The following is a 26,377-nucleotide window of genomic DNA, read 5'->3' on the forward strand; positions in this document are numbered from 1 at the left end:
ATAAACATATGTGATTGCGTTCGTGGGTGATCCATGCTCTCTCAGGAGAGCATGGTCACGTCGGCGCGTTGTTCGTCTCACCTTTCTCGTAAGGGCTCGAGCGTTCAGCGCGCCGTGTGCCGTCGAGCGGCGGCTGACAGCGGGAGTTGCCACGGCAACCCAGCGCGTCACTCTGCACTCTCTAGATGCGCGGTCCAGACTATGAAACCTCAAATGGGGTTGAGTCCCTTTCCTTATTCCCTGATCTAGTTTCTTTTCTGGTGCATCAGAAAAGGACTACTTAAGCTAATAAACTTTGGTGGACCTGAGGATTACAGTGGGGCATCCCCGCCGGGTACATCTCTTCGGGCGCCAACTCCTCTATCGCATCATGAGCATGCCGAGACTTTGTTCGTGGGTGGTTCATGTTCTCTCATGAGAACATGACCACGTCTGTGCGGTGTTCGTCTTGCCTTTTCATAGGGCTTGAGCGTTCAGCGCACCGTGTGCCGTCGAGTTTGACGGCCACGTTCACTGTTTCACATGCCTGCTGGTAGCTTACAGATGGGATTGCTGGTCCTTTTAAAACAAGGAGACCTAATGTTTCATTTGTGGCTCTGGCAGAGGACAGATGTCAATTGCTGCATCGGAGAGAGGGCTGTTATGCACTGGAAATGATGATGCTGAGTTTCCCACTATAATGGTGTGTGCTCTTGCTGAATCAGATTCAGAGTTGACAGCCATGCTTTCCCGGGTGGCTGAGGCGTAGTGCAACGCTTAAATCGCCTTGCCTACCCCCGTGCCTTTTTTCCCGGATGGGCATTGGAAAAATTAGCAGTATGGAACTATTTGGTGTCAAAACATTGAACACCAAAAGGGCCAAAATCTGTATAAATTTTTCCCTCTCTCACTACCCTCTGTCCTGCATGTACGAGGGTAGTCCTGACCCAGGGGTTATGCAGGAACTGCATGCGGTGGTGGACTTCGCTCTCTGGGCGACGGAAGTCACTGCACGCTCCCTGGGTCAGGCGATGTCCACACTAGTGGTCGAGGAACCTGGGGCTAAACCTGGCAGATATGCGTGAGTCCGACTAAGTTCGGTTCCTTAACGCCCCTGTCTGTCAGGCTGGCCTCTTCGGCGACGCCGTCGAGTACTTTGCCCAGCAGTTCTCGATGGCCTAGAAGCAGACAGAGGTGGTTTAAAAAAAAAAAAATCCTAATTCGCAGCACCTCTGCCTGCTTGTCGCCGAGGGCGCCCCCCCTGCGTCCTCCTCCGCCCCTGCGAAACCCAGGCAGCAGCCTCCATCTGGGAAGCAGGGTGCCGGACGTAAGGGAGGCGCCCAACCCACTCAGGGCTTGCTAGTCTACAAGCAAGCGTAAGGGCAAGCGGCCCTGAGATGGGCAGCCCAGGGAGAACAGGAGCTGCTCCGAGGGAGTTGGTGTCCGCACCCCTCCCTCACCCCCCCGGAGGAGGACCGGGGGCCCTGACTGGTGTCAATACTCTGCCGCTGGCTCTCCGGAGTCCAGCGGTACCCACATTTTCAGAGCAGTTTCCTCTCTCCCTGGGCCCCAAGAGGGCCAGGTTGGCAGTGTGCGACGCCCCCGGGCCTTGTCACTTCTTTCCTCCCCTCCCTTCGCCAGGGGGCAGCAGTGTGGGCACCGAGAACGCCCCCGGGCCTTCTCACCCACACTCTGCCCCACCCTGGAATACTCAGACAACACTCCGGGCCGCCTCCGGGCCTCCCGAGTCGGGTCTGTCTATTCCACCTCGCTGCCCCACCCCGGGTACGTCTGTGGTGCCGTTGGTCCCGCTTGTGCGGTCTTCTGGGCTTCGGCCCCCAGGCCGTCTCGCTGGCTCATCCGTACCATCAGACTCGGCTACGCGATTCAGTTCGCTCACCGGCCTCACAAGTACAAGGGCATCCTCTTCACCTCCGTGCGAAGCAGCGATGCTCAGGTCTTGCGGTCAGAGATCGATGTCCTACTGGCGAAGGACGCGGCCGAGCCGGTTCCTCCAGCCGATATGAAGGCGGGGTTCTACAGCCCCTACTTCATTGTACCCAAGAAAGGGGGTGGGTTACGGCCAATCTTGGACCTGCGTATCCTGAATCGGGCCCTGCACAAGCTCCCGTTCCGGATGCTAACGCAGAAACGCATCTTCGAATGCATCCGTCCCCAAGATTGGTTCGCAGCGATCGACCTGAAGGATGCATACTTTCATGTCTATCCTTCCTCGACACAGACCGTTCCTACGTTTTGCGTTCGAGGGGAAGGCATATCAGTACAAAGTCCTGCCCTTCGGGCTGTCCCTGTCGCCTCGTGTCTTCACGAAAGTCGCAGAGGCAGCCATTGTTCCGCTCAGAGAACGCGGCGTTCGCATCCTCAACTATCTCGACGACTGGCTTATACTCGCCCAGTCTCGGGAGCAGTTGTGCGAACACAGGGACATGGTGCTCAGTCACCTCAGCCTGTTGGGCCTTCGGGTCAACCGAGAGAAGAGCAAACTCTGTCCCACGCAGAGGATCTCTTATCTCGGTATGGAGCTGGATTCGGTCAGCCAGACTGCGCGCCTCACGGAAGAGCGGGTCCGGTCGGTGTTGAACTGCTTGAATTCGTTCAAGAGCAGGACAGCGGTCCCACTGAAATTTTTTCAGAGGCTCCTGGGGCATATGGCATCTGCAGCCGCGGTAACGCCGCTCGGATTGCTTCATATGAGACCGCTTCAACACTGGCTCCATGGCCGAGTCCCGAGGTGGGCGTGGCAGAGCGGCCAGTACCGGGTCCCAGTGACTCCTTACTGCCGCCAAACTTTCAGCCCATGGTCCGACGCTTCGTTTCTCCGGGCCGGGGTGCCCTTAGAACAAGTGTCCAGGCATGCTGTGCTCTTCACGGATGCCTCCTCCACGGGCTGGGGGGCCACGTACAACGGGCATGCAGTTTCAGGTCTGTGGACGGGACCTCAATTGCATTGGCATATCAATTGCCTCGAGTTGTTAGCGGTACACTTGTCACTGCGCCGCCTCAAGGGGCCGCTACGTGGCAAGCATGTACTGGTCCGTACGGACAGCACTGCGGCCGTTGCGTACATCAACCGTCAGGGTGGTCTACGCTCCCGTTGCATGTTCCAACTCGCCCGCCACCTCCTCCTTTGGAGTCAGAAGCATCTGAGGTCGCTTCGTGCCATTCACATCCCAGGTGCTCTGAACCAGACAGCCGACGAGCTCTCTCGCCAGTCGACACCTCCGGGGGAGTGGCGACTCCATCCCCAGGCGGTCCAGCTGATATGGGACCTCTTCGGAGCCGCACAGGTAGACCTGTTTGCCTCTCCGGACTCGACCCATTGCCAGTGGTACTATTCCCTGACCGGGGGCACCCTCGGCACGGATGCACTGGCGCACAGCTGGCCCCGGGACCTGCGCAAATATGCGTTTCCCCCAGTGAGCCTTCTTGCACAGACCCTGTGCAAGGTCAGGGAGGACGAGGAGCAGGTCTTGTTAGTTGCGCCCTACTGGCCCAACCGGACCTGGTTCCCAGAACTAACTCTCCTCGCGACAGCCCCTCCTTGGCCGATCCCCCTGAGGAGGGAGCTTCTTTCTCAGGGACGGGGCACTCTATGGCACCCGCGTCCAGACCTCTGGAAACTCCATGTCTGGTCCCTGGATGGGACGCGGAGGTTCTAGGTGGTCTACCACAGGCAGTGGTGGACACCATCTCTTCTGCTAGAGCCCCCTCTACGAGGCGCCTCTACGCTTTGAAGTGGAACCTGTTCGTTGAATGGTGCTCTTCCCACCGGGAAGACCCCCGAAGGTGTTCGGTTAGTGTCGTGCTTTCTTTCCTGCAAGATGGGCTGGAGCGAAGGCTGTCTCCCTCCACCCTCAAAGTGTACGTCGCAGCAATAGCGGCGTATCACGACGCAGTCGAAGGTAAGTCCGTAGGAAAGCACGACTTAATCGTCAGGTTCCTCAGAGGTGCGAGGAGCCTAAATCCTCCTTGTCCAAACTCGCTACCCTCTTGGGACTTAGCTCTAGTTCTCAGAGCACTTCAGAGCCCTCCCTTTGAGCCTTTGCAGTCTGTGGAGCTTAAAATCCTGTCAATGAAGACAGTGCTTCTGACGGCATTGGCCTCCATCAAGAGGGTAGGGGACCTGCATGCACTTTCGGTCAACGAATCGTGCCTAGAATTCGGGCCGGCCAACTCTCACGTTGTCCTGAGACCCCGGCCTGGATACGTGCCCAAGGTTCCTACCACTCCCTTCCGGGACCAGGTAGTGAACCTGCAAGCGCTGCCCTCGGAGGAGGCAGACCCAGCCCAGGCTTTGTTATGTCCCGTCCGCGCTTACGTCGACCGGACTCAAAGCTTTTGGACCTCAGAGCAACTCTTTGTCTGTTACTGAGGCCAGCAGAAGGGAAAGGCTGTCTCCAAGCAGAGGTTGGCCCACTGGATAGTGGATGCTATCGTCTTGGCTTACCAGTCCCAAGGCGTGCCTTGCCCGTTCGGGTTGCGAGCACACTCAACAAGGAGTGTTGCTTCTTCCTGGGCGCTGGCTCAAGGCGCCTCGCTGACAGATATTTGTAGAGCTGCGGGCTGGGCGACACCTAACACGTTCGCTAGATTCTATAGCCTCCGTGTAGAGCCGGTATCTTCCCGCATCCTCGCCCCCAGTGGCCAGTAGCGTTAAGTGCCCGTTCTAAGTGTCGGCTTGCAACGCCACTCCCGCCCTCTGGGCCGGATACGTGCGTCTATTTTTCTCCAGTTGTGTTCCCCGGAAACGGCTAAACCTGTCGAGCTCCTCCGTCACCCCTGCGGTGCCAGGCGTTGCGGCCGTCTGACGCCAGGCCTGCACCCGTATGCTTGTGAGTCTTGCAGAAACAGCAGTGACTGACCTCCCTGCTTGGAGCCCTGACTTCCGTACCATCTAAGACGGTCCAGTGCGCTCAAGCAGGACGCTGGAAGGGCCAGCGCCCTGGCGTTTTGGTAGGGATCCCAATTCGTCGGTCAGTTCCGACGTACGTCGAACGTGACCGACTGAAAGGGAACGTCTCGGTTACGTATGTAACCCTCGTTCCCTGAAGGAGGGAACGGAGACGTACGTCCCGTCGCCAGGTGCTGTGCTTCCGCTAGGGGGCCGAGTCTCTGAGATCAGATCCCAATTCGTCGGTCAGTTCCGACGTACGTCTCCGTTCCCTCCTTCAGGGAACGAGGGTTACATACGTAACCGAGACGTTTTCTGCTTGAATAAAATCTTTAGTTAATTTAGATTTAAGTTATTTAATAAAGTATTTAAAAATATTCAAGGGAAATTAAGTGAAAAAATGAATCACTTGAAATTAGAGCCAGTTATTTATAGGGCCCTATTATGCCCCTTTTTAGACAGGATGCATTAACTTAAATGGCATACTGGCTTTAAATTTTAAAATAAATAAATACTATGAAAAATGACTAAATAATTCATCAGAATACTTACCAAAAGTTGCCCCTGCTCAGCCTCTTTGTCTCTGCAAGATTCGGTGATTCAGATTTCACTTTGCACAACTTCTAGAAGACTTACAACTGTCAGACAGGTTGCTCACACACATCTATGTCTTCAAGCTCAGTCTGAGGCTGCGCAGTATGCTCAGCCGTCAGGAAGTGAGTGCTTCTAATTGACTTAACTTTTCTGCATTGAAGTCTATGGGGTCGCTGTGTCCATTTCTTTTACTGTCTAGGGTGAACACAAGTGAACACAAATGAAAACTGAAACAAGATACATCTGTTTGGTTTGATGATCATCTCTATCGCAGACACGCTCATGTGACATTGCAGTTCTTCATCATGATCTGCATGCATTTTAAAGCCTTATCACTCTCAACTTGAGCATACACACCCGACGCGTGTGCACAGAGAGCTGGATGTCGGCGCATCCGTGAGCAGGCTAAACTAGTTCTCTTTCATGTGTTATTGCGATTAAACTGTCTAATGCACACAAGGTTATGTTAGAAACACACAAAGTTCACATGAAAAAAGTTGGTTATGAACAGAAATCCTGTGTGTATATTAGATCTGTGTAACGTTACTAAAGTGAAAGCAGTTTAAAATACAGTACCTACAGCTTTATGCGCTGTTAATATGAATCAAACAGAAGAAAAACAGAAAATCACTCAGGCTCTTGACTGAATTAACTTTAGTTAAGCTTTATTACGAACACATTTCTTACTTAAATGCTGCTGTTAATGCTCTGGCGAGGAGATAAACATGGCGGACTGTGTACTGCTCTCTGAGGGCGGGGTCTTTGCTAATACGGCAGTGTCCATCAACACTCGTGGGCGGGACCTGTGAAATATGACACCATATTCCCAGGAATCTGCAAACGGCTTGTTCTGAGACACTGCTTATGATTTATGGGGATTCAAAAAAAAGGAGTGGGTGGATTTTTACCATTATAGGGTGGTTGTGTACACACACACTGCCAATGCACATTTATGTTCAAACACCATGTAAAAGTGATTAATAGGCATAATAGGTGCCCTTTAAGTTTTTTAAACAGTTGAAAATAAATAATACCTAATGAAAGGCTGCGATGGGTATAAATGTTTAAATAACAATTTCTATAATACAAAGAAGTATAAATCTGTCTGATAACTTAACAACATTTAGAGAAGTAAATTAATACTTTTACTCTGGTAAAAGCTTAAAGTTTACTCTGCACACTTTTGTTACATTTGTGACTGTGCAGGTCAGTGTGTTAGTAACGTCTGATTGCCAAACTAATGTCATGTGTAGGTATGTCATGTAGATATACGATATGCCGAGATTTTTCAACTCATTTTGGCCGATGCCGATACATTTTTTCCCCCCTTTGTTTGGAAACAACATAATTTTGAGCAAAACCTTTTTTTTCATTCTGGTTTCAGATTTCTGAGGTCTCCTTACTAAAAGGATACTTGTTAAAGATAAATTAATGTTAACCCCTTTCCTGTCACCCCCCATTTTGGCAAGTGGGGCATTTTGACACCCAAAATAAAAAGGCTGCTGGTCGCAAGTCATTCTGAATAGACACATAACCCACATATATTTAGAAAGCCAACACTTGAGAGTTTAGAGCCGAAGACTCAGAATTACTCAGACTGTTATTAATATAGAGATATATAGGCTCAATTAGGAATATATTTTAAGTGCATAAAAATATTATGTGAATGTAGTCTAACAACTTATAACCACAACTAAATTGAAGCCACAAGTATGGTTATGCTTCATTTAAAATCTGATGATGATATCTCTGCAAATTATATTGTAAGACCTTGTCAGGGGATTTTTTAGAGAAGGCTAAGATAATGTTAATCGAATATGTCATTAATAAACACTCATTTGCAGTCTTTTGTATAATGTCTGGCGAGGAGAACAGCTCAATTCATGCTCTAATGTTCTCACCTAAGGATCGTTTTACACCTCAGACTTAATCTTCATTATTCTTTTAGCGTTATTCTTTTGTTTGTATTCAGCCATTATAGCCTTTATTCTGGCATGATGGCTTTCCCATTAACATCACTTTACAGTAAGATCAACAAGTTATCTATAGTATTTAAAAAAAAAAAACAAAAAAAAAAAAGCATATCCTTGGAACCTTATGTGAATTATTGTCACAAAATAGATTGTGAAATAGATATAGCTCCTGGCACAACAGGTGCATTAGAGCTACAGTTAGCATCACGCTATAACACAATTTAAAATATTAAAATTACACTTTCACTCAAAACTCACTTTTAACAAACATTGAGTGTTTGAATTATCTTCCTGTCACAATCTAATGGGGATTTAATTCATATGATGATGTTAAAACGTGTTATATTTAGCATTTTATATGGAGCTCATTGCTACACTTGCTTAGCATTTATAATGTAAACATCCATTGATATAAAAATAGCCGAAATCACCTGAAAATCCAACACAAACCTTATGCCACAGTTACCGTGTGTTTATTAGCTTAATTCATTTGTAGAAATGTAGAATTGGTTAATTATATTATTATTACTATTAAATATATTGTTCATTGCAGATTTTGCACACCTGACATAAATTACTAAATTATTGTCACTGCAACCCAGTTTTATCATAAACAGTGGTCAAATATCAAAGCTGGAGTCTTTAAACTTTGTAATGATACTCAGTTTGTCCAGATGAAGTAAGTGTGTGATGTTTTAACATGCAGTGAATATTGATCAACAGTAAACTGGGGTCATCGGCGATAGCTAACTGCAAAGGGGTTAATAAAGTTATTTTTATAATAATAGTATATTAAAAGCTCTGAAAATAACATTAAAGTCAGTAATTTTTCACCCCAGACAGATGCAATTTATTCAGAAAAAGAAGTAACTTCAAGTTATTTGTGTATTATACTTTTAATTTTATTACTATAACAACAGCGCCCCCACTAAATATATATAACATTCTATCGGGCGGTCCTGGAGCTGTGGAGGTTGCTGTGGAGAGTGGGGAGCCACTGTTGACGATCACGTCCACTGTACGCGCATTCACAAATTCAAGGCAGCACTTAAAAACTGTCAATATAAATCACCATACATGCAATGCATTTGCTTGTTGACATACAAGTTCACTTCAAGAATGCCCACACTACTGACATGATCTTATCGCTACACTGTAAAAAATAATACCCTATATCTACTCAATAAAATTGTGGCAACAGATTACAAACAATGTTATTAATTAAATTCAACAACACTTAAAAATTGAATTAGAATTAATCAAATGAGCACATTAAAAATCAACCATTCAAAATGAGTAACTGCAAACATCACACAAAATAATTAAAAATTTAAACAAAAATATTGGTTTCCTTGGACAAAAAACCCAACTATGCTAATGAATACTACTTAATTGAATTGTTTTGATTTAACACAAAATTAATATGGTATTATTATTTTTAATGAGTGGATTAATTAAAATAATTTAATTAAATCTGATTGCAGGTATAAATAACAGACATAGACATCAAAGATGAATTACAAACTCATTTTATTGCCAACAAGTCACAAAATGTTTGTATTCTCAGTGTGAACATTGACTATTCTTTACCATCAGAACTGCATTTTTTTCCAATTACATTTTAAGGCATTTAAATTCACACACGATGAGTGCAAAAAGTGCAAATTCAATTTTTGTGTACAAAATGTTCAAAATACAAAATGCAGTTTAACTGTTTAAACATAAAATGGATATAAAACAAGGTTTCCATTTTGTCTGCACAAAGAAGAAAGTGAAACTTCTTTTTCAGTAACATCGAACCACAGAAAAGATACTAATAATCTCATTTTAAAACAGCAGAGATTTTAACAACTGGATTTAGCTAAACGAATAACAATGACGATTTGAATAAATGGACTTAAAGGGTTAGTTCACCCAAAAATAAAAATTCTGTCATTAATTACTTACCCTAATATCGTTGGATACCCGTCAGACCTCCGTTCATCTTCAGACACAGATGAAGATATTAGTGTGGAAATCCGATGGCCCAGAAAGGCCTTCATTGACACCAATGTCATTTCCTCTCTCAAGACCCATAAAGGCTCTAAAGACGTCGTTACAAAGCCCATCTCACTACAGCGGCTCTACAATCATTTATGAAGAGACCAGAATTTATTTTTGTGCGCACAAAAACTAAATAACGACTTATATAGTGATGGGCCTATTTCAAAAAGCTTCGAACTGTTATGAATCAGTGAATCGATTCATGATTCGGATCGCGTGTCAAACTGCTGAAATCACGTGACATTGGCGATCCGAATCATGAATCGATTCACTGATTCATAAACCATCACTATATAAGTCGTTATTTAGTTTTTTGTGCACAAACTATTCTCGTCACTTCATAAAATTATTGTAGAACCACTGTAGTGAGATGGGCTTTGTAACGACGTCTTTAGTGCCTTTATGGGTCTTGAGAGAGGAAATGACATTGGTGTCAATGAAGGCCTGTCTGAGCCATCAGATTTCAACACTAATATCTTCATCTGTGTCTGAAGATGAACAGAGGTCTTACGGGTGTCGAACGACATTAGGGTAAGTAATTATTGACAGAATTTTCATTTTTGGGTGAACTAACCCTTTAAACAAATAATCTCGTTTCCAAACAGCAGTGTAAACTTTTGCTATTTGATTTTAAGCATCAAGCTTATTTTAAGACAGCAGTTTAGATCTGAGGGACTGGACTCTGTTTGACAGCTTTGAACAATCCAGCTCCAGGAGAAGTTTCTGGAATACCTCAAAGGTATACTTTAGATGCCTGGGATAATGGAGATTCAATGCATATGTCAAACCAAGAAGGACACAGCAAGCCCTGGGAACACCTTCAAGGCCTGTGAGAACTTTCACGCCTTCAATAACAATTCCAGTGTCCTTTGGACTGTCACTTGAAGCTCCTGTTCGGGTCACAATTACTGCCATCACATGCTGTTCAATTCCTGTCTGTTCTTCATTGTCCTGCAACCATAAACAGCAGTGAGACTCAAAACCTAATAAATACTGATTAAAAGAGAAAATATGAAACGCAACTTGTTTGATCAGTATTGTAAGATAAAAATAAAGTCCAGTCAACAATATTATGGTTAAGTAACCAACAATAATTTATTTAAATTCACACATTTGGTATATTGAAATTAAGTTTGCATACGTTGAATTCTTTGATGAGATCTCCTGCACGTTCCCCAAGGAATTCTGTCATGCAGCGGATGACCACCTCTCTTGTCATATCAACAGGACAATGTTCATCCTAAAAGAAATAAATTAATTAATAATATCTCCTCTAAGGGCCATGACATTTACCAAACTTGCTCTAAACAGTGCTAAACATTGCAACACCCTGGACAAGCTAACCAATCAAAATCAACCAAAAATAAAATGTTAGATAAGTAAAATATGTGAAAAATATTTTTTTCCTTTTAAATTTACTGAAGAAAACCAGATTAAAGGGTTAGTTCACACAAAAATAAAATTACATGTACTCACAAACCCTTAGATTAAATCTGATCCACACATAGGCAGCAACGACATTGCACCTTTAAGGTCCAGAAAGGTACAAAAGACATGGTTAAAACCGTCAACGTGACTACAGTGGTTCAACCTTAATATTATGAAGCGACAAGAATACTTTTTGTGTGCAAAAACAAAACAAAAAAATGACTTATTCAACAAATTTATGATATTTTCAACGCAGAGCTTCAGTGTTTACATCCGAATGGCGGCTCAGTATTGTACAGCTCTAATACTGAGCCCACTGAACACATCAGTGGACTCAGTATTAGACTGAAACACTGAAACTCTGCAATGAAAATATCATGGCATATGACAGGACCATCATGTGACCGTCTCATCAATGGTTTTAACAATGTCTTTAGTACTTTTCTGTACCTTAAAAGGTGCAATGTCGTTGCTGCTCATATGTGGATCAGATACCCTCAGATTTTTTTTAAAATATCTTAATTTGTGTTCTGAAGACAAATGAAGGTCTTACAGGTTTGGGACTACAAGAGGGTGAGTACTTAATGACAGAAATTTAATTTTTGGGTAAACTAACCCTTTAACAGATACCTCTCAGCCTTACATAGAATAACTTGTAAACAAATGGCTTGTGTGCTTCATAATAAACTTTACCTTCAGTAGTTCCATCTCAGTTTTCAGTTTTTCAGTCTGTAATCTGTAATGTTGTAGGAGATCACCCCTTGTTGTTGAATTATACCTGCATACTTTGCAGCGCCATTGCATTGCACCTATTAAAAAAAAAATGCATGAGTACAGTTCTCATTTTAACAGGAAAAATAACACACACAGTGTATGTCTATACTGTCACTTGATCAATTCCATCCTCGCTGAATAAATGTATTCATTTTTATTATTAAATATATAATTAAATTACAGTTAATTACTTCAGCCATTAATCGGTGTATGATTTACTTTATCGGTGTACCATACTTTAAGTGCAACACCCGAGTTAAAATGTACGGAGCATGTCGTGTTGTGCTTCGTGAAAATGCAACTCTACGGCCATTAACGTTATTAAACATGATGTTTCTCATTCTCCATTACAGTTAAGATGGTAATAGGAATTGAACATATTATTTAAAGGGTTAGTTCACCCAAAAATGAAAATTCTGTCATTAATTACTCACCCTCACGTCGTTCGAGACCCGTAAGACCTCCGTTCATATTCGGAACACAAATGAAGATATTTTTGTTGAAAGCTGATGGCTGAGAAAGGCTTCAGATAGGCCTCCATTGGCATTCAGTACACTTATACTCCCAAGACGGATAAAAGGCACTCAAAACATCGTTACAAAGTCCATCTCACCACAGTGACTCTACAATAATCTTACGATGCGGCGACAATAGTTTTTGTGCGCAAAAAAAATCAAAATAACACCTTTTTCCAACTTGTTACTGCCTTCCGTGTGTGCCTCCACGACGCATGCGCGAGAATATGACGCAGATCCGGCGTTCGGACAGATGACCCAGAAGTGATTTGTTTACAATCAGAGGAAGACGCGCGTATCTCAGCTGTTGGATTCTACATTGATCGTGCTTTAGGTCTCGGCGTAGGGCTCAAAATGGGGTTAGAGTGTGCATTTCATGGAATCCCGAACCCCGGCGCTACGTCATATTCTCGCGCATGCGTCGTGGAGGCACACGCGGAAGGCAATAACAAGCTGGATAAAGGTGTTATTTTGATTTTTTTTTGCGCACAAAAACTATTGTCGTCGCATCGTAAGATTATTGTAGAGTCACTGTGGTGAGATGGACTTTGTAATGACATTTTAAGCAGAGGTGGGTAGTAACGAATTACATTTACTTCGTTACATTTACTTGAGTACATTTTTTGGGTAACTTGTACTTTTAGAGTAGATTTAAAGATGGGTACTTTTACTCTTACTCAAGTACATTTCTTGTGAAAAAACTGTACTTTTACTTAGTTACATTCGGTGGCGTTCCTCCGTTACTGTCAAATGGTAATAATTATATTATATATTTTAAAATAAGTTAATATGACTTTCGCAAGTCTCGCGAAACGTTGGAGAGGCTGCTTCGCGAGAGGTTGCTACGCATCACCCGCTTATAATTAGCGCGCGTTTAGTCGGAAGATGATGACAGAGGAAGATGTGTGTGAGCTACGGGAGGCAGATCACCCGTGGCCTCAAGTTCAGTCTATGATTTCACTCCAAGATGTCAAAAAGAATAGTTTCATAATGCGATGCATGTTGTGTGCTGCAAAACGAACTGACGTCTCTCAGCATACAAGAATTCCACCCTAAAGAACATGTAGCGGTAAGTGTCACAATGATGCCTATATTTGAACACTATTAACGGTCATTTGGTAACTATGGGAAATTTTCCCTTATTATAATACTATTTCACACACTGTCCGAGTGTTTTCCTCATATGCGCTCTTGTGCAAGCAATGACAAATCGTTTGAATCCTCCAAACAACACGTCCACGAACAAACGTTCACATCTTCACATTTACATATCCTTTTCTTCACAAAACGAAACAAATTGAATAGCCTAATGTGCTAATGTGACGTCTTGCATTTATACACAAATCCAGACAGACACCTGTCTGAAGTGTAGAAAATACATACAAATAAAAACGGTATTGTATTTTATTCCTACCTAAAGAATAGCCTATAGCCTATACTTATACAAATATAAGAACAAAGTATGTTTTAAGAAGAGCTCTAGTTAGCCCAGCACACCATTAATTTACACTGTTTAACCATTAATCACACACACACACACACACACACACACACACACACACACACACACACACACACACACACACACACACACACACACACACACACACACACACACACACACACACACACACACATATATATATAAGGTTCATTAGCTTACATTAGTTAACATGAACTAATAATGAACTGCACTTATAAAGCACTTATTTATCTTTATGTTAATTTCAACATTTACTAATGCATTATTCAAATATTGTTAACATTAGTCAATGCACTGTGAACTAACATGAATAAACCATGAACAGCTGGATTTTTATGAACTAACGTTGACAAAGATTAACTAATGCTGAACAGAGGTGTTGTTCATGGTTAGTTCATGTTAACTAATACATTAACTAATGTTAACTAATACAACCTTATTGTAAAGTGTTACAGAGAGGTGTGTGAAAGCTCTCCAAGTAGCCTGAAATTCAGGGTTTTCGCTTCTTATCAATCAGATCGAAAGTAACTAGTAACTAACTACTTGAGTAGTTTTCTCATTGAATACTTTTTTACTCTTACTCAAGTAAATATTACGATTGTTACTTTTACTTTTACTTGAGTAAATATTTCCGTAAGTACTTGTACTTTTACTTGAGTACAGATTTTGGCTACTCTACCCACCTCTGATTTTAAGTGCCTTTTATCGGTCTTGGCAGTATAAGTGTACTGAATGCCAATGGAGGCCTAACTGAAGCCTTTCTCAGCCATCAGCTTTCAACAAAAATATCTTCATTTGTGTTCCGAATATGAACGGAGGTCTTACGGGTCTCGAACGACATAAGGGTGAGTAATTAATGACAGAATTTTCATTTTTGGGTGAACTAACCCTTTAAGTTAGTTAGTTGCCTTATTTGTCAAGATAAACGTAACGTAATTAGATACGATTAGACTACGTTGCACTAACATCAATATATATCGTTATATATTTAAAATGACGTTCTACCAGGAAGACTCGGGAGACCAGATAAAGTATGATAACACCATTAGTTTATTAACAGACCAGCAAGTATTAAATTAGAGGTTCTTTGGCGTAGGCCCCGTCCGTAGCGCTCGTCACGAGGGTAACAGACTCTGCATTTCCTGCCTGAAGATGAAGGCAGGGGAGCAGCCGACCCCCAGGAGGTATAGACAGGGACCGACCTGGTGGTGGTGGGGAGGATGGAGGCAATGCTGGCATCAGCATCTGTGAACTCAGACATGTGTTAATTACCGATCTTTTATACTCTGAGAATTATGACTTGATTGGATAGGTCTGAATGTGATAAGTGACGTAACATTGAATCTTCCTGTCAGAACTTGCGCATAAGCTTCATTTCTACCAGGAAGACTCGGGAGACCAGATAAAGTATGATAACACCATTAGTTTATTAACAGACCAGCAAGTATTAAATTAGAGGTTCTTTGGCGTAGGCCCCGTCCGTAGCGCTCGTCACGAGGGTAACGGACTCTGCATTTCCTGCCTGAAGATGAAGGCAGGGGAGCAGCCGACCCCCAAAAATTGGTGGAGGAAATTAGTTCCTCCAGGACGGGACCTACTCACCCCCAAAAATTGTAAAATAATTGTATACTCGCCCGTCGTAAATGCTGCGATTCCTTGAACGGCCACAGATGGGCCTTGATCAGCCAGGTAGAGACAAAAGCCTTGAACGGCCGTAGACAGGCCTTGATCAGCCAGGTAGAGACGAAAGCCTTGAACGGCCGCAGACGGGTCTTGATCAGCCAGGTAGAGACAAAAGCCTTGAACGGCCGCAGGCGGGCCTTGATCAGCCAGGTAGAGACGAAAGCCTTGAACGGCCACAAGACAGAGCCTTGATCGGACGCATGGAAATGAAGACAACGTTAGGCCACCTGGAGACGAAGGCCACGTTAGGCTGCATGTAGACGAAGGCCACCTGGAGACGAAGGCCATCTGGAGACGAAGGCCACCTGGAGACGAAGGCCACATTAGGCCGCATGTAGACGAAGGCCACGTTAGGCCACCTGGAGACGAAGGCCACGTTAGGCCACCTGCAGACGAAGGCAACGTTAGGCCACCTGGAGACGAAGGCCACGTTAGGCCACCTGGAGATGAAGGCCACGTTAGGCCACCTGGAGACGAAGGCCACGTTAGGCCACCTGGAGACGAAGGCCACGTTAGGCCACCTGGAGACGAAGGCCACGTTAGGCCACCTGGAGACGAAGGCCACGTTAGGCCACCTGGAGACGAAGGCCACGTTAGGCCACCTGGAGACAAAGGCCACGTTAGGCCACCTGGAGACAAAGGCCACGTTAGGCCACCTGGAGACAAAGGCCACGTTAGGCCACCTGGAGACAAAGGCCACGTTAGGCAATTGACGAAGAATAAGAGCTATAGAGACTGACAAACGGCATGAGTAATAATCTGAGAATGTGACGCTGTGACACCACCACCAGTATTTGCATAAGAATTACTTAGAATATGGACATTGAACATGCAATAGATATGGATATTGACATAGGTGTTGACCAATAAACAGAGGGAATTGTTATGCTACTGCAAAAGCCGCGTAGGCTGTATAGACTGCCACGTTGGCCAAATATTCAATGCCTCAATAGGCCATGGTACGGAGAGCTGCGTAGGCTGTATGAACTGCCACGTTGACCATATATTAACTGCCTCAATAGGCCGGGGTACGAAAAGATGCGTAGGCTGCATGTTCTGCCACGTTGGCCATATATTCACTGCCTCAATAGGCCGGGGTACGAAAAGCCACGTAGGCTGTATGTTCTGCCACGTTGGCCATAAATTCACTGCCTCAATAGGCCGGGGTACGAAAAGCCGCGTAGGCTGTATGTTCTGCCGCGTTGGCCATATATTCACTGCCTCAATAGGCCGGGGTACGAAAAGCCACGTAGGCTGTATGTTCTGCCACGTTGGCCATAAATTCACTGCCTCAATAGGCCGGGGTACGAAAAGCCGCGTAGGCTGTATGTTCTGCCGCGTTGGCCATATATTCACTGCCTCAATAGGCCATGGTACAGAGAGCTGCGTAGGCTGTATGATTGCTATGTTAGCCGTGTATACTGCCTCAATAGGCCGGAGTACGAAAAGCCGCGTAGGCTGTATGACTGCCACGTTAGGTCGTATATACTGCCACGAGAGGCCGGGGTACGAAAAGTTGCGTAGGCTGTATGGACTGCCACGTTAGGTCGTATATACTGCCACGAGAGGCCGGGGTACGAAAGGTTGCGTAGGCTGTATGGACTGCCACGTTAGGCCGTGTATACTGCCTCGATAGGCCGGGGTGCGAAAAAAAACCCACATGGGCTGTATGACTGCCAAGTTAGGCCGTGTATACAGCCTTGATAGGAGAGGGTACAAGAAAGACGCGGCGACTGAGAATGATAAGCCGGTGCGCAGAGAAGGCTGCGATAGCCCATAGTGAAGAGAAGACAGCGTGGGTGCATGAGTTGGTCTCGATAGACCCCATGAAAAAGTATTAGGAGTTAAATGATAAACTGTAACTTACCTGATGCTTGTCAAGACACGTAGGCAATCTTAGATTACCTGAAGGTTTGCGCATTCTATAATATTAGAATGCTGACGACCATCTTGACCACCAAACAATCCTGTGTTCAGTTGCTGTTGTAGCAGCACGTAACCCTGAATGAATGTCCGGTATACTGAGGAGATGGTCTATAGGTCTGTCTCTAGGTGAGTTAACCACCTTGATATGGGAGAGCGTTGGGGAATATAAAAATTGCAGAATGATTAGGGGTGCAGGGATGTGCTTAGAAATATCCTCTTTTACCGAGACGAAGGCCACGCTGATGAAGCCGCAGTAGGCCACAGAGATGAAGGCTACAATAGGCCACCTGGACAGAGACCACGTTAGGCCACAGAGAAATTCATGAAAGGCATAGAGACTGACGAAACAGGATTGATGAGTAGTAATAAAGGAGAAAACATGCCACCGCCAGTATTTGCATGAAAATTATTACTTGAAGTTGCTGAGTGTTTGAGTCAGATCTTGCTTGTACTATAATGCGGAGGATGACCATGTACACGACACCTTGATAGAGTATGCAGACTCCACGCATTGAGCTGCGTTCGTAGCAGCCCTAAGCCAAAGAATGACCTAGGCATAGAGGAGTTGGGGAACTGCAGTTCTAGCATCTGCAGTTGGAGGATTCGAAACCATTGGGTGTGACTCCAGCTCACAGCTAGATAGAACACCATCTAACCATCAGAACCTGTTGAGAGAACCCGCAGAAGAAAATAAACCAGAACAGCATGACAAATACATAACCGAAAATTGAAAACCAAACAAATGCCCTTACGGAAGGATAAGAATGTTTTAGAAGACGCTTTACTAGCTAATAAACCATAGCTGGCTATAGAACCCTGCAAAGCAACCGAACCAATGAAAAACATTAATCAATGTGAGAGTCATCGTTTGATAACCTGAGCCAAGTTCATACTGTATGATTTTTTTTTTTTTTGCAGTCTGAGACAAATATCGCAATCCTAAATTCTTTTGACCATAGGTTAAAATATTGTGTCTTTGATAACATGTTTGACATACTCACCAACAGCCATGATAAAATTGTAACCTGAAGTAAATTAAACAAATGTGAGTGGGTTGATGTAACCTCCAGACAAATTCTTGTGCGTTTGATTATCATGCAGTCTGACATTAATGCAGCGGAGTTCCCACAGTGTGACATCAGGATCACAGTCTGAAAAGCAACGAATCACAATGATTATAAGCCGCACCATGTGTGCCAGCTTTGGTGACGAGAAAAACAAAAAGCTCACTGCGAGAGAGCTCGTCATTTGCAGAAATCAGTATGCATGTGCAGACTTTGTCAAACAGTCACACTATATTTACTCCCCGTATATTGTGTTAGTCTCGATAGACTGACGAATGTTGGTGTTTACAATGCGAGCGTAGCCAATCACAGACACGTCTTTCCTGAAGCTCAAACAGTAGAGCGTAGCACCAGCAACGCCAAGCCATGGGTTCGACTCCCAGGAAAAGCAAGATCGGACAAAATACCAAATGTGCACCCTAAACACGATGTAAGTCACCCTGAACCAAAGCGTCGGCCAAATGCGCAAATGTAAATGTCTGTGGAGCGCCTGAATGCAATGGCCAATTGGAGGAGCCAACACAACATGGAACATACACAATCGGGATTGAATGGCTCAGCGCTTGTTCACTGACCAATTCTGCCTTCTAGTGCATACGTTTGACCAACGAAGAGTAGAACATGCTATAGATTCATGATTTGGTGTAGTCAGATTGACCGAAACGGTTTCAACTAGTGTCAGAGTTTAGTTGAACTGAAGCATTTGATGGTTTCATGCATTTATAAAGGGAACGCACTCTGCTCACTTACTATATTCATAAAAGATTTGAATAATTGTATTCCCGTGCTGCGATTTAGTTGCTGTACAGGATGCAATCTTTATGAAAAATGGGTCGGATTGAGTACGGAATTAAATTGCTGCTATCGAATATCCAGTCAAACCTTGTTTATTAAGCAAACCTTACTTGACATATGGTGCTTTGAGTACTAGCGAGATACACTTTGTTTAATTCATAATTGTAACCATGGCGTCGTAGTACAGAAGGACCGAATGAGACATAGCACTAAATTCTAAAGTTCCTAAAATAGACAGAAGCATCCAGATATCAGTAGCGGAATAAAACACGAATAGAGTCATATTAACTGGAGTAACGCAAAGACAAAAGCACAATTACTATACATGTTTGCTTTAATTAACTAATTTATTAATATGAAGCGCATATTTATAAAGCAATAAGCAACGGCACCTTTATAAGAGCACAGAACGCTACGGTTCTTCCTCATAGTAAAGGAAGCCATGTCAAATTACACAAGGAAGCCATTTCAACACTGGGTGCCCCGTATGTTTGAGCAAAATATGTACTCTGCTGATGACAGGCCCATAACACTTCTAAGCTTGAAACTATGGTGTCAGTTTCAATTGCATTTTGTATGTGACGAACTCACAGCGTTTGCAAGATGAATAGCACCATTGAATGAGAACGGATCAAGCACTGATGTCGGTGCTGTACTTAAAAATATATGCTGAGCAAATTAGCATAGTTAATTCAACTTTAGCGATCTGATAACACTGAATCCATTCGCGATTTCAGCTTAACTTCTGTTAATCATGAAGCCCCGATTAATGGGTGCATGTCGCTTTAAAACCCGTATTGGATTCCTTGCATTCATGGGGAGAATGATAGAGGCTAATATGCTGTGCCAGCTGTTCGGTTTCAGCTTTTCTAAACAAAATACAATCGTTAACGGTAACCGGTGTCATGCGAATTATTTACGAGGCACTGTGGATAGTTTACAACAGGAGCAAGCGATAACGAGCAACGCACAAGCCGGTGCGCGTCTCGTGCACGCATGCTTGCGACAATTTGAGAAAGAGTAAAATACTACACCCGATCGATATCGGAAATGCATAATCATATACATATCACTGTGATGAATGGTGATGAAGTGATGACGCCAGAATGGTGATGAAGATCACAGCCGTGTCTTTGATAACATGCCCAGATAGTCCTCCATTGTAAGTGACTGCTCTGGATCTAAACGCGTGTCTGTTGCCGCGACAGCCCAATGAACAGAATGATAGGCTGACATGGACTTTGAACGCCACTGTATTGCACATTAGGACCAGCGATCGACCGCCACGGAACGTCCGGATCGTCAACTGCAATGCTGGCGTCAGCATCTGTGAACTCAGACATGTGTTAATTACCGATCTTTTATACTCTGAGAATTATGACTTGATTGGATAGGTCTGAATGTGATAAGTGACGTAACATTGAATCTTCCTGCCAGAACTTGCGCATAAGCTTCATTTCTTATTACATCAGGTAGACAACTTGGACAATTTATAACAGCTTTTTAAAATATAAATTAAATAATAGTCCTTACCTTTGTCAGAAATCAGTCTGCAGCGAGGAACTCCAGTGCATGTATGCCTCGTGCTGTGAGCTGCGTAAAGCACGCGTTTTAACACGAAATGCTTCTAAATTAAAAACAACTCATTTGTATCATGTTGTATTAATTCAATATTCTCTCTAGTTTAAATTATTCAAAAAGAATAGCTAAATCCTTAACAACCACATTTAGTAGATTTTATTCCAGTAATTTTTAATTAATTTCAATGCAAAAAACTGTCAAAAAATCAAGAAATTAATTTTGTTAAATAAAGTTTAAATATTAAATTTCATGAAATCTACAAACCCACAGATTGACTTTTTACAGTGGTACTCCTTGCACACGTGAGTTATTCATATCAACATCTGCAAAGCATATCGGCATATTTTTTTTCATATCGGATGTCATACAAATAATATTGTGCATCCCTAGTGTACTGTGTACTAATGTGTACTGTTGATGTGTGTCTATGTAGATTATCTGGCTGTATGGTGACAGGGGAAGGCTGTGGTTATGTGTCTTCAGCTCTGAGTTCAAACCCCTCACACCTGAGAGAGCTGGATCTGAGCTACAATCATCCAGGAGATTCAGGACTCAGACTGCTCACTGATAAACTCAATCATCAAAACTACACACTGGATAAACTCAAGTATGTTGAGCAGGAGGAGTTTTGATTAAACTCCAAAAACAGCATTACAATCTTATTATAAAATGTAATAGTGTTATCACATTTTATTTATTATTTTGTTTATTATTTTATTAAAAACTGTTGTAACACCTTTATTTGTCTGCAGATAATTTAATTAAAAAAAAAAAAATAATTATGAATTATTTATTTTGTATAGTTATGTTTAATGGGTGACACTATGTGCAGTGAATCTCCAGGGCCCGTATTCATAAAGAATCTTAATGCAAAGAGTAGCTCCTAGTGACAAAATTCTAAGAAAATTCTTAGAAATGTGGGCGTTTACTCTTAAAATCAACTAAAAAATCCTAGTAAAGAAAAAAGTAATTCAGAAAGGATCTTAACCCTTAAAAGAGGTCTTAAGATCAAATTTGTTAGGAGCACGGACGAGGACTTTTAAGAGTCTTAAGAGTTTCTTTAGCAGCGGAGAAAATGGCAGAAAGATGAAGAGGGAGAAGAAATGTGTTGCAGACAATGAATGACAGTGACTTATTAAGACGCTATAGATTAGATCGTGCAGGGATCATGTTTGTTGCATTAAATCCAACTTTCAAACCACCAATTAAATAGACATGCCAGCAATCAGTGTAATTGTAAAGAGTGGAACAATGTTTATAATTCTAAGCCAATCAAATACCATAGGAAATTAACAGCATGGTAAATAATAAAAGGATTTATATTCAATTCAAATTTTTTTGTATAGTGCTTTTCACGATACATATCGTTTGTATACAATATATATAATGTGTGTGTGTGAGTGAGAGAACGGTAAAATAGGACAATTTGCACTTGTAATTTCAAAGTGAAGGCTTAGAATAGACTCTATACTTAAAAGCGCTCCTTTTTGGACAACCAACCAATCACAGTCTTCAAAAGACTGTGTCATACTTAGCAACGGGGTCAGCCCCGCTAAGATAAAAGTTTTTGTATTTTCCTTGCTCAGAGTTGCTCTCAGATCGGTCCCGAATAGCTCTTAAGCTAAGACTCCTACGTAAAAGGTTTTAAGCTAAATTAGGAGGTTTCTGAGAGGACTCTTAGAATCTTTATGAATACGGGCCCTGGTGCTCTCATGAGAACCAGACTGAGAAACGTGGTTATAACACAACGATCAGTCCAGTCATTTCTGTAGCAGTGTTAATTTTGACAGCATATTTTGATTTAGTTTTAGTCATAGACTTTTGACTAAAATGCCATTTAGTTTTAGTCATATTTTAGTCACCTGAATTGTTTTTAGTTTTAGTCTATTTTTAGTTGACTAAATATCATACTATTTTAGTCAACTAAATCTACAGTAGATTTAGTCTCCTAAAATCTAATGAGTTTAGTTTAATTGTAATACATTAAGCATTTGAGTATTACATAACTGACTGTCACTTGAACTGACATTTTGACATCATTTTGTTTTTTGACATTAAAAATACACGAAAGAGCTCAATTCACTTTTTTGTTCGTTTTTAAAAACATCTATATAGTTTTTATAACTTTGTATTTCTGTTTTAGTTAGTATATCATGTTAAGCTAAAGCTTCAAATAAGTTTGTTTATTTATTTTTTAAATTTCAGTTAACATTTATTTAATTTCAAGTAATGAAGAATTTTTTTAATGGTTTTAGTTAACTATTATAACCAGGGCTTAAAAACGGAAAAAAATATCAATCGGTTCACTCCGAGCAGAATCGATATTATAGCGTTTCCGTTTTTGCGTTCCTCAATAAAAATTACTGTTCCGAAAACGGTTTGATTTAGCCTGGTTAAAACCAGACCATTCTCAGTAGCAACTGAGTTATGGTCTGGCAAAGCTTCATAGACAAATTTCCAAAGGGGCGTCACCAACGGGCGTCGCTCAAATGCCTCTGGGCGCAATTGGATAGACCTAAAACCAATCAGAGCGATGAGGGAGATGACGTAGGCAGAGCGACTGAGAAACAGCTGTCTATGGCCTGTGCTTGTGTTCTCAAATAGGATGTATAAAATGTAAACGAAAAGAGGCAGGGTGTTTTATACTTCGTTTTATTATAAATATATAAGATAATGAATGTAGGCCTAACTACGCGTTGCCTGAACCACATTTGTGTGGCTAATATTTTTAAGTTTTTTTTTTTTTTTTATGAAATGAGGCAGTGGTGTTTTATGACATATTTTGTAAGCGAACTTCTGCCTTGCGTCCGTGACTTACCAAGTTTGACTCCGGAGAATGAACTCCCGAGGACGGTAATAGTTAATATTAAACATATTATAGCCACACAAATGTAGTGCAGGCAATGCATATTATCTTCAATGCATGTATATAACAAAACGAAATATTTAAAAAACCCGGCCTCTTTTCGTTTACATTAAAAAATAAAAACATGTAATATGTGTGCATAATATAGGCTATGATTATCACTGTAATTAAATGAGATATGACATAAAACAAAACCCAGTCTCTTTTTGTTAAATGTTAGTTTAATGCGTGATTAATATCCATTTTAAAAGTATAAGTCAAAGGTATAAGAAGCTATACAATACATAAAGCAATTCAGTCAAAGAAAGTCAGCGCTATGAGACTACAACGGTAAAGTTTATTAGCTTACAAATATAAAGTTATGAAACTTCACTTTGCCCTCAGACAAAACGATCTGTCAGGGAACAAATTATAGATTAATGAGAGCAAAGATCAGCCGTTAGATCTACACAAGACGAATCATATCTTCACATCAGAGCCAGCGGTAGACGGCAGAAGGACTGGCTGAGGAAAGGCGCCTCTCGGTGGGGTTGAGCGATTGAGCGCCGCTGGTTCACTGGAGCTCACAACTCCCTAAAACGGCAGATCAAATTTTCAAAAAGGCGCTCTCTTTACAAATAAACCACAGATTTGAGCTTTAAACAACTACATTCTCGCCTGAAAAGGACTTAAAACTATATTTTGTGAAACATTAACACTACCAGAGGGCTCTCGCTAAGACAAGCAAGCTGGTATATCAGACTTTTGCCGAATCCAGTCGATAAGACAGCAATAACATCTTTTTTAGATATGAAGGCTTCGAGTGTTGTTCTTTGCTCGGGTTTTAACGGAATGGAAAAGTTTAAATCGCTTAAAACAGCCGCGATAGCTGATAGTGATGTTCCACTGCAGCATCCATCTTTGTAGTGTACAGAATCTGCTTCACCGTCGCTGCGCTGTCGTCATCGTGTAAAGCCCGCCTCAACGTTTCTGATTGGTGCCTCGATTTCTAGGGCTTAGAAATGGGTTTGAATGGGCTCTTTGCAAGACTACTTGCAGAGCAAATCTAAATTTGCCGGAAGTTGTCTGGGTTTTCCCAGGCTAGGTTTGATTTGAAAAAATACCGGTTAATAACGTTATTTTAATTTAGCCTATACTTTAAACAAATATGTATAAATAGACTTATTTTCACTCAATAATAATATAACGCATGGTAATTAAACTTGGATATTTATTTCATAACATTTTTAAAACCACAACAGAAATACATGCATTAATTACAAAGCATAAACAGCGCACCTGTTTTGGAGCGTTAGACAATCGAAAGTGGCCTCTTATGCCTAATTCTTTTCAGAAGAGTGATAACATTCTTTGTAACGTTACATAACTTTTTTCAACACGACTTGTTTTAAAAAATTTATGAATAAAGAATAAATAAACTGGATAACCATTAATGCACCGTCAACTGCTAATTTCAAAGCAAACACTGCGCAACACGTCCTTGCATCACATAATCAAATTCAGTCAGCTAATAAAGCTTGATCATTTAATGCAATATAACATACCATTTAATACGAAGCATCAACCGTCTATAGAAAACATTGACCTGTCCTGTATTGGCTATCTGACAGACTATAGGAAAAATGTTTGATAGATGCTATAGCCTACTTGGATAGGCTTAAACGGAATCCATAAACTAGCCTAAATCAGTCTATTTGAGCTTAAAATCCGTACTGCTTATTTAAACGTTCGAAAAGAATGTCCTCCAATACCTGCACATTCATTGTAGACCTCAGCGGGGAAAGAAATGTACTTGAGGCATGAAAATGCGCGCTCTATACTGACTTACGTTACCGGTAGATTCATAGATGACTGGTGCGCAGGCATTTCACTCACGCTTGATCCGTCAACGTCACATGCTGTACTACTCAATTTCTGATTGGTCACTGCCAAATAAAAATATTAAAGAGAACGATAAAATAACGTTATTAACTGGCCATTTCAAATTAACGTTTCTGTTCAGAACGATTCATATTGATTTTGATTTCGTTTTCGTTTTTGTTCCTCTTAAAATTTCGTTCGTTTCCGGTTTTCGTTTTCGTTCCTTGAATCGGTTCGGAGCCCTGATTATAACCCCTGATACTTAATTTAATATGTGTCAAATACTGGTCTTTCCTCCTGACTATGAATTAAATGGGAAAGAAATTAAATACAGTTTATTGTGTAAGCAAAAACTAATATATAATGCGTGACTTTTAATGATAAACCAGCTGGAAATACACTGGGACTCTTATTTTGAAATCTCGCCTTACTATTGCAGTTGCAGGAGCTCATTCAAGTTCAGATGAGGAGATAAAATATGCATTGTTACAACCGTCTAAAACACATTACTATATAAACATCGTAAAGTAAACATTGTCATTATTCATCAGCATTAGTTCATAAACAATTTCCTGGCATAAATGTGTGTTATTCATTGATTGTGAGCCGCTCTGGAGCGCTGGATTGGGGATGCGTGAGCCGTGTTTTCCAGCGGTTAGATCAGTTCAGATCAAATGTGCGCATCTGTTACACAGGACATCAGTTCTGACTGGATCTCTTCCCTAATCGACCCTCCCTAACATTTTCGTCTCGTTTTTATTTGTTTTTGACGAAAATGACAGTTGATTTTCGTCATAGATTTTGTCATCCAACACTAGTTTTTATTTAGTTATCGTCTCGTTTTCGTCTGTGAAAAAAGGTTGTTGACGAAAATTATGCCGAAAATTATTCGTCAACGAAA

General features: G+C 42.2%; 1 protein-coding gene across 1 annotated transcript in view; it reads left to right on the forward strand.

Moving 5' to 3' along the window:
* Nucleotides 1-26,377, forward strand: part of LOC307126549 (NACHT, LRR and PYD domains-containing protein 3-like) — a gene marked incomplete at both ends in the record, with an annotated part of 82,444 nt that overhangs the window by 44,722 nt on the left and 11,345 nt on the right. Inside the window, one exon of the mRNA XM_079817133.1 lies at nt 21,184-21,357. Coding sequence (XP_079673259.1) covers nt 21,184-21,357 — 174 coding nt within the window. The remainder of the gene's footprint in view (nt 1-21,183; nt 21,358-26,377) is intronic.

Source organism: Gobio gobio, assembly GCF_949357685.1.
Source record: "Gobio gobio genome assembly, chromosome: 5".
Taxonomy (NCBI): domain Eukaryota; kingdom Metazoa; phylum Chordata; class Actinopteri; order Cypriniformes; family Gobionidae; genus Gobio; species Gobio gobio.